The sequence below is a fragment of the Anoplophora glabripennis genome, unplaced genomic scaffold, assembly GCF_000390285.2.
Source record: "Anoplophora glabripennis isolate ALB-LARVAE unplaced genomic scaffold, Agla_2.0 scaffold1114, whole genome shotgun sequence".
Classification (NCBI taxonomy): Eukaryota; Metazoa; Arthropoda; class Insecta; order Coleoptera; family Cerambycidae; genus Anoplophora; species Anoplophora glabripennis.
In genome coordinates this window covers 42,287-52,306 of record NW_019417188.1, presented here as the reverse complement: position 1 = coordinate 52,306, position 10,020 = coordinate 42,287, and the positions used below count along the sequence as shown (strand labels likewise).

General features: G+C 31.8%; 1 protein-coding gene across 1 annotated transcript in view; it reads left to right on the top strand.

Moving 5' to 3' along the window:
* Positions 1–4,386: 4,386 nt before the first annotated feature.
* Positions 4,387–10,020, top strand: part of LOC108915548 (gonadotropin-releasing hormone II receptor-like) — a gene marked incomplete at its 3' end in the record, with an annotated part of 46,335 nt that continues 40,701 nt past the window's right edge. The window contains exons 1-2 of the mRNA XM_018721608.1: positions 4,387–4,557; positions 5,605–5,832. Of these exons, the coding sequence (XP_018577124.1) occupies positions 4,387–4,557; positions 5,605–5,832 (399 nt within the window). The remainder of the gene's footprint in view (positions 4,558–5,604; positions 5,833–10,020) is intronic.

The following is a 10,020-nucleotide window of genomic DNA, read 5'->3' as shown; positions in this document are numbered from 1 at the left end:
TGATACAGTAAAAAAAGGTCTTGTAATTCGGAAACGGTGCATTGGATCGAAAAAATAATTAAAATAATCTCCCTACTCCTCTGGTTCTGATTGTCTGTTCTGCGTTGAATTGAAAAGATCCGAAGTCAGTATGTCGAAAAACAAAAAAGTTAGTCAAAAATTGCAACAGCAGTAGCGAATGCATTGTCTTATCTCTGTATTGATTGATGATTTGTTGTTTTTTTTTAAATAAATTTCGTATTCAACTACTCCTTGAGGTTCCAGCAATTTTACATTGTGTTAATTTTTTTCAACACCTTATGTCACAAATATGAGAATGGCATCCATCATATGCAACATTTGTGTCAATAATTATTTTACCTAACTAAGGAAATCAACAATAAGAGAGCAGTACCCATCTAAGGATACACAACCTGTATAATGCAATCTTTTTAAACATAGGTGTTAATATAGTACCATATTGGAAGACGACGCACAAATCTAAAAACATTAATTTAAAGTTTTTGAATTTTCCCATTCCAAAGTGATATAAAATAAATAATTAATTAGGTAAATTCGTAGTTTTAATTCTAACTTGATTTATTTAGCATTTAAGGCAAATGTGATTTCCAAACAGAAGATAAGCTCCATATCTCTAATTGCATAATTGAAAGCATTAAATTTATTTAGCACTTATTATTTGGCAACAAAGCCACCGCTGAAACTGCCCCCTATTACCTAGTAGAAGAGTTACCACGCTAAATTTTATAGCTGGAAGCCGGCTAAGGAGACCCTGCATTCATTTCGGGTTGCCAATTTTCAGCATTTAAGAAGCAGTCTGTGGCGATACGCTATATTGTCTGTGGTGATACCAAGGAGAAATTTAAATTAAAATTTAATAGACATTTACTTTTGGAAGTTTAAATGTGGGTGTAAGTAAAATTGAACTACTAAACAAGTATTTGCTCGTCTTTCATTAATGAGTATCCAATTTAAATGCTGTTGGAATTCACTTTACTTCTTTTCAGCGTCAGCTTGGTACTAGCTAGCGAAACAAACTTTTTAACTAACTAAATCTCCTTATTAGTAAATCTCGATTCATGTTGCCATTATATAAAATCTTAGTCTGGCAGACGTGATTGTCTGTAACTTTCACTACGTCAGAATTCTCACGTTCTCTCAATAAAAAGCCTTACTGTCTGAACGGCTTCTAAATCATCAGTTATAATTCCCAGGTGACTTGTTACGCGGTAAACATGACACCGAAACCGTTGTTAATGAATACGAGAAGTTGCTAAATAGTTTATATTCTCTAAATTGCTAGATCTAGATCTCATAGAGAAGTCTAGCAACTTACTAATATAGCAACAAAATTCAAAAAACAAATAAGTTGCAAATCAAATGTCCTATGCAGATGTTGAAATTTATCTAGACATTATAATAAATGAGTGAATAAAGCGAGAAAAACTCTCAAAAACGTTCATTTTGTAGAACCCAGACTAGAGAAGTTACATGCATATAAACTATTCAAGGAAAACTCAAGTTGTTTTTATTCAGTCGTGGGACAATTTTAAAAGCTATTAAACATAAAGCTAACCTAAAATTTTCCTAAAATAAAATATTCATCTCGCTGGATCTTGCGCAACAAAAATCAAAAGTGGACTAAATTTATGACTGGAGCAAGGAGAGTTTCTGTTTACCGAGTCCGCCATTAGTGTCTGAACGAGGATAGCTCCTAAGGCTGAAGAGATATCAAATTCAAATTTAATCCATAGGGCGTATATCTATAGGGAGCACATTTTAAAATTATTTTCATTTTTTTGTACTAATCATACACAGCGTGTTGACACTAACTTGCAACTTTTTAAACAGAACGCCCTGTATATTTTTATATATTTGGATAGCCCTATCAAAATGCAGCAAAATAATATAGGGTTTATGGGCGTTTCGATGGGCCGTTTTCCTAATAGAAGGTCATAAATCCGAAAACAGACTCCGATGCAGCCATTTGTAACCACTCAGTATGTAGTTTTAACAAATCTGCGACATAAACAATCATTAATAGTCTTGTTTGTTAGAAACCACAGAAGTGTTGTCATTATTTTTTAGTTATATAGAGTGATCAAGGTGTGCAAATTCAAAAATTACTAAAATTTTTTAAATGGAATGACTTATCTTTATTAGCTAATATGAAAAGCAGATAGAATAGAAGTGTTCTATTTAAAAAATTGCAAGTGTGTGTCAACACTCTGTATATGATTATGACATAAAAATTAAAATAATTTTAAATTGTTTTGAAAATAGATAAAAATAAAAGTGTAATATCTGTCCAATTTTTTTCTTTAAATTTGATTCCTAATGCTCTCACATCTAAAAATTTTTCAACGTAGAACATTTTACATTCACCGTTTACATTTGTCATCAGATTCAATTGAAGTGAAATTAATGTGCGGCTAGATATTCCAAAGTTCTATTTAATTTTGTGATTTATTACATTTATTTGCTTACAGTGGGTTGGAATTTACCCTGAAATTAACTTTGGAACTGTAGATCCTTTTGATAATAATTGGAAAAGTTGGCTTGAAAGCCATGAATGAAAAATAGGATTTGATACGATCGGCATTAATATACACACATACACACAGTGTATTTCATCCAAAGAGGACAAATGCTACCTGATAGTCTTGATATCTGATACGATGTTTGTGCCAAATATGCATCAGTCCAAATATACTGCAACATTTATAAGCTACAGGGTTTCACAAATAAGCAAATATTTCAAATGACGATAGAAATAAATCAATAAAATTTGGCGTAGCGTCTAAATAAAAGTAAAAATTTATTGATTTTGTATACAATTTTATCGGCCAGTAGAGATACCCTCAGGCGCCCTTATTAAGAATTAAAATATTTTAGTCCTGCGTCGTTTTTTGGATAAAATGAAAAAGATATTTTTTGGACAATGTAATGTAATTAACTTCAAAATTTAAAAATTATCAATGGTATCGAAATTCTGGGGTTCTCAGCAAGGGTGTCTTCCAATATCTCCGCCACTGGTTGATATATTTATATACGAATTATGCGCATTTTTACCTTTATTTAGTCGCTAATCCAAATTACATTAATCTACGTCAAACATAGAATATATTTTTAAAATGCAATAAAAAAAAAATCAGTTAAAGTCGACTTTGTTAATTTTGCATAAATTTGAAGTTGCGTTTTTTTCGTAATTTTTTAACTTCTGTATCGAATTCCATTAAATTCTCTCTTTCCCCTAAGTAAAAATTTAACACTTTAATTTTATATTTTTATAATTTGAATACTTTCTAACAAAGTTATGCAGTCGTTGAAAATCCCTCAGAAACTGTAGGAGAAAGGCTTAAAATAAATAGGTAGGTATGTCAAAATTTAAACGAAAAAAATTGGATAAAATGGTGACACCATTATAAAAACACTGCTTTTATTATACTTTCTAAATATGTATTTAGTCGATTTAAAAATAGAATAAAATAATGTAACAACTTAGGATAATATTTTGTTAATTTGATCCATAGGTACCTTACTAAGCCGATTTCTTGCGATGTTATGATGGATAATGCATATTTATGATTTAGTTAAGTCATTAGAACTACATATTATATTAAATATACAATGTGTCTCATAACTAATTGGACATTAGTTAAGGGGTGATAGCTGGTATCAAAATAAAGCGTTTGGGCCCAACATGCCTTAGCAAAATGTTACTCGTTTTTGTTCTACAGGGTGTTTCATTAACTTTCTTTCCAGTTCTTTTTTAAATATCTTAAAAGTTGTTTAACGAATTTCGATTTCGTGTTATTACGAATACGAAATTGGTATCAATTTCACCATTGCCGCTAGATTACGCCACCTACAGCAACATTGGTTCATTACCATGGCTATAACTTTTTTGGTCACCCTGTATGTACACTGTCGAACAAAAATTAATAATTGGTGTTCAATTTCATACAAAAAGGGTAACATCTTTGAAATAAAAAAGTAAACCGTTTTCGAATTTAACGTAATTTTTCAATGAGATGCATAAGTGTATTTACTTTTTGTAAAGTATGTTTTGGTATTAAAAACAACGTTAAGGTGTATACTATAACTGTCAAAGTGCAGGGATATTGAGAAAGTTTCTTTATTAACCACTTGGTTAACCGCTTAATTATTGTTATTTGCTACGTCATAATGATTTTTTAAATGTACAAAAACGGGATAGGGTCCGCCTATATGCCAAGGAAAATTTTTATTCTCCAAGAGCAGCGCAACGCTATTTCGAGCTTTATCGGAATATAAGGCAACCGAACCATAAAACCTTCAAGTCATTATACGAAACTGGCCCCCAAAAACAGGAAAGCGGAATGACCGAGAGTAATTGATGCGGATATGGAAGATGAAATTGTAGTCCGCATTGCCAAAGATGTAGAAACCAGCTCAAGACGTGTTGGTGCACCCATGGGTATAAGAAAGTCTTCGGTGTCCAGAATGATAAGGAAACAAAAGCTGCATCCATATCATTTTACTCCAGTCCAGCAGCTTTTATCGCGGGACTTTCCAGTAATATCAATATCTCAGTTTTTTTATTTACAAATTCTTTTAGAAAATGTACCTTTAACTTTAAGACGAGTCTCTTGGTACGTGCATGATGACACCCCAGAATATTACACCCTAGAAGTTAGGAATTATCTAGATGAAGTTTGTCCTCATAGGTGCATTGGTAGAGGTAGTGTACACATACACTGAAGTATAACGAAACTTGAATAAAAGGGTTAGACAATGTGTTGTAGTAAATGGTGAACACTTTCAATATTTATTGCAATTTGTTGATGTTTTGTTTTCAAGATTATTGTATTTTAATTTAATTTAGATCATCATTTCGGATATTCATTTTGTCAACCATTTATTTTTATTTAATTACCTTTTTTATATTTCCTTTTACTTAATTGCTTTGTAAAAGTCTTAATGAAAACACAGATACACATAACATCCACTAGGATTGAAGACCTTGAGAATACATTAAGTTTGCGTTTGCACAACCGTTCAACATACAGTTTTTTATTTAATCATTTCATTGAAAAATTAGATTTAATTCGAAAATAGTCTACTTTTTTGACTTCAAATAAGTATACTTCTTTTTATATGAAATTTAATGCAATTTTTTTATTTTTGTCAAAAAAGTTATGGCCATGTTAATGGTCCAATGTTGTTGTAGGTGACGTCATCTAGCGACAATGGTGAAATTGCTGCCATTATTAGTAATATTACAATACCAAAAAAAAACCATTCAACAGCTTTCAACATATTTAATAAATAATTGGAAAGAAAGTTAATGAAACATTATGTAGAACGAAAACGAGCAACATTTTGCTGAGGCATCTTGGAACCAAACGCTTTATTTTGATGCCAGCTATCACCCTTTAGCTAATGTTCAATCAATTACGGGACACCCTGTATAAGATAACAAAATTGATCATCGCATACCGCCACCGATGCATTTCAAGTGCCTCCATTTTTTGCTCAAAATACAAAGTCACATTTGACAAAATCGTAAATATTTTTTTTTTATAAAAACTAAAATGAATTACCCAGTTACTTCTATTCCAGGTTAGCTGGCGCCTGACCGGCCGCTGGCTAGCTGGCAACGTCGCCTGCAAGGTGTTCCTGTTCCTCCGGGCCTTCGGGCCCTACCTCAGCAGCAACGTGCTGGTCTGCGTGTCTCTCGACCGCTACTTCGCAGTGCTGCACCCCCTCAAAGTCAACGACGCAAGGAGGAGAGGCAAAGTCATGCTCGCCGTGGCCTGGGGAGCATCCTTCGTCTATTGCATACCCCAGGTGAGCCAGATTCCATCCGCTCGCGCAAGATTGTTTGGCGATCGCCCATAATTAATTACAAACTTGCGGTTTCATAAGCAGGAGTATTTGTTTGGCTAGTGGTTAGTGTTAATTTATGGAGACGGGGTATATTAGGGTCGGGTTATTTGATGCTGCATCTGATGCAGAATATCGAACAGTAATTAGAGATCCAGTGTCTCCAGTTGTTGATGCTACTAGAAAATAAATACCGAAAAACGGAATAAATACGATTTTTTCGTTTTTAACCTCTCTAAAAAACGTTCAGACATACATTATTTTTTTGTTGAAATATTAGTCTCGTTTATGTCAGTCCTTCGCTAGAAAGAAAATAGAAATTTTTATTTCCATTTTGATCCAATTATTTTTTCAACGATTTCTACCATAAGAATTACATTCTCATTTTATCACAAACATTTTGAAAAAAGGGTTTTGTTTGAAATTTGTCTAAAATAAATTGTAACATTTGTACATTTCCTATTTAAAGAATCCTTAAAATTAATTTTAAATTGATTAAAATTTAATTTAGACCTACCATCTAAAATTAACTTATACTTTACGGTCGAAATTATAGAGAGTGACTCTTCGCTAGCTCTTGGACTAGTAAGGAGGATGAAGCATGTGGGGATCGAAAATCTATATAGTCCAATTAACTAAGCCTTTAAATCGAAATTTTGTCAACTTGGCTGAATTTTTGATATGAGTTAGTTTAAGGTATATTATAACAATAAGTGAGAGTAATTTTTTGTTCAACCCCTGGCCAAGGGTGGAAAAAGATAAAACAAAGGGCTTTTTCAAGATAACTCAAAAAGGGTAAGAGCTAGAAAAAAAAGTTTTTCATGAAAGTTGTAAAGCAGACAATTCTACATAAAAATGGTCTCTTAGCTTTTTCTTGTACTATTAAAATTAACAGAGTTAGGGAGGCTAGAAGTTAAGGGAAGATTTCAGAAATTTAATTTTGTTAAATCATTAAAATTAACGATTAAAAATTTGATTTTTTGTTATAACTTTCTTATTAAAAATTAAAAAATATATCTATTTCTCTGAAAAGAAAAGTTACATATTTTAGAGCAGATTGAAAAAAAAAATTACAAAATTCAATCATTTTTCTGTTTGTTATGATTTTTTTTAAATTTCTGAAATCTTCCCTTAACTTCTAGCCTCCCTAACTCTGTTAATTGTAATAGTACAAGAAAAAGTTAAGAGGCCATTTTTATGTAGAATTGTCTGCTTTACAACTTTCATGAAAAACTTTTTTTTCTAGCTCTTACCCTTTTTGAGTTATCTTGAAAAAGCCCTTTGTTTTATCTTTTTCCACCCTTGGCCGGGGGTTGAACAAAAAATTACTCTCACTTATTGTTATAATATACCTTAAACTAACTCATATCAAAAATTCAGCCAAGTTGGCAAAATTTCGATTTAAAGGCTTAGTTAATTGGACTATATAGGCGTATCTGTCTAGGAAGCAACAAGATATAGAAAATATGGAAAAGAGAAAACAAATCATAACAGTTATTATTTTTATGAGCAACAGACGGTTTGCTTCAACCAACACGTTGATCAATTTTAATTATTACCACGTTTTAAAACGTACCGGTCGTATTTATTTAATTTATAAATTTATTTATTATAGGCACGGAATTTGACTCCTCGCGTACGCTTATGCTATGGCGTTTCTAACGACCACTAAATCAACTACTACGTACGTCCGTTTCAAGGACATTTAAATAAAGGGGACTATTATGCATGTCACAGTCTATCTCATATGTTGGGTGAAGCTAGACAAGGGGAAAGCAGAGGGCTTTATTTTCATCCAACTGATGCGCGCGATTACATCTCCAATGTCGTACATTTTGGATGGGTCAAAATAAAATATTTTATAGTCCTAAGTCAATATATTTCAACAGCTACTCAGTATTTTTATAATAAATATATATAATATTTTTATAACTTCTTGGAATCCCAATAACTGTAACCATTTCTTTCTTGTTGCACCATCCCCAAGCATCCTAAAAACGTTCACATTTCACTTTTAGAATACTGAGGCAAATTTTCAGTGAGACATAAAAATATATTCCCAAAGGAGAACATCAAATGGTTGAATGAATGCAACTTTCAGTTGATTGCATCTTCGGTATTTTTATGTATAAGTGAACCACCACCATATTTTTGCTGTTGTATTTATTCAGTTTTTATGCTCGTGCATTTAGTAAAATTGTAAATATATTTTTGAAAAGGTTTTTGTCGTAGAGGAAAATGAAAATGATGAATGATTAAAATTTGTAATGTTGGGTATAAGGGATAACATTGAAATACCTATAAATATATTAAATATAAATAATGTCTGTAACTTATTTGTGGTGCAGCATTTTCCTTTGATTTTAATGGCCAAACGTGGTTCATATTATTGTTTTCTTACTATTTCAGCAAAAATTTTAAAAAAATACCAAGTCAGTTTTATAAAATTTTACCGTTATTCAAATAAAAGTTACCCACACGCACGACAATGGCCACAGTTGCATATACATTCCAAAGTCACCTTCAAGCACGCTTACCTGTGGAAGGATAGCTGATGTGGATGTTTATAATCCAATTTCTTACAAATTCTGCACTGTCTAACCATATTCACACCTTAAAAGTTTATCCAAAATACATGTATAAACACTAATCACGTTTCACTTACTAAAATCACAACTATTTTCTAACAAGAGACGCCATATTCTGCCAACCACGGCAGAACGAACGAGGAACACGCTACAAATTATTGCGTAGTTGCCAAGTCTTCAAACATGGCAAATATGAAAAATGAAAAATAGTTTAATATGTACAGAATTTAACAATATTGTATGCATAACTTAATAATACTATCCTATAATAATAATTTTCACAATTGTGATGAAAATTGCGATAAAAATATTAAGTACATTTCCAGTATAATTATACAGCTGACAACAATGATACAATTAGACTGTGAATAGACCAGGCTTCATCTAGAAATGTAAATAAATAAGTCCCCTTTATTTAAATGTCCTAGGTCCGTTTACACCCGCTAAAAAGTATTTCCCTATTTGCTATTAAGTGCAATAGACAGAGATAGAAGATAGATCGACGTTCAGTGCAACTCAGTCTATAGACTGCATAGAGAGCGGCACATCATTTAATACAAGACAAATAATATTTTATTTTATACGTTTTTGGTAATAGTGTTTTTACATTATGTCTGAGTCACTCTCTAAAATTTCGGCCGCGAAGTATAGATAATTTTTTTTACAACTTTTTCTTGAATACCATAGCATATTTCTCTATCTTCTAATGTCTAATGTATGTAAAACAATATTAAAAGACAAATTAATAAAACAAGTTACTATACAGGGTGTCGCGCTTATATGTGACACAAGCCTGTAGCTTCTTTGTTTTTTGACCGATATCAATTAACTATCTCTAACTATAATGCTGCTGTTTTTATTAATGCAATAATGCAATTCATGGCCAACTAAGACACATTTTTTTGACGTCAAAACAGCTAATTGGTATTAGCGATTTTTTTTCCAAAAAACAGATCACTTACGTGTTGTCATTTCAGCATCCCTTAGAATATCTTATCACCAAGTTTCATCAAATTCGATACATCTTCAGATGAGCACTAGTTCCGTAAAAAAAATTTTTGAGATAGACCAAAAAATAAAGAAGTTACAGACTTCTATTGCTGTGGCGACATGGTGTAGTGCTCGCCAGAAAATGTATCGAATTTGATGAAACTTAGTGGTAAGACGTTTTAGGGGATGTTAAATGAGAATACGTAATCTGTTTTTTGAAAAAAGTATCGCTAATTACAATCAGCTGTTTTGATGTCAAGAAAATGCATCCTAGTTGGCCTTGAATTGCATTAATAAAAACAGCAGTATCACATTTAGATAGTTTTTTTCCCTACATTCTCAAATAAAAATTTTTGAAATCGGCCAAAAAATAAATAAGTTACAGGCTTGAATCATATTTAAGCGCGACATATCGAGATAATAGATTTTTTTAATTACAGGCAAATAGCAGCAGGGATATTATATAAATTTTTCTGAAATCGTTGGGAAATATGTACTTTTTCGTTCCCATTTCAGGCCCTAAAAAATCGTGTTTTAGTTTGCTGCTAAGAAACCATCAGTATCTAAACAGTCT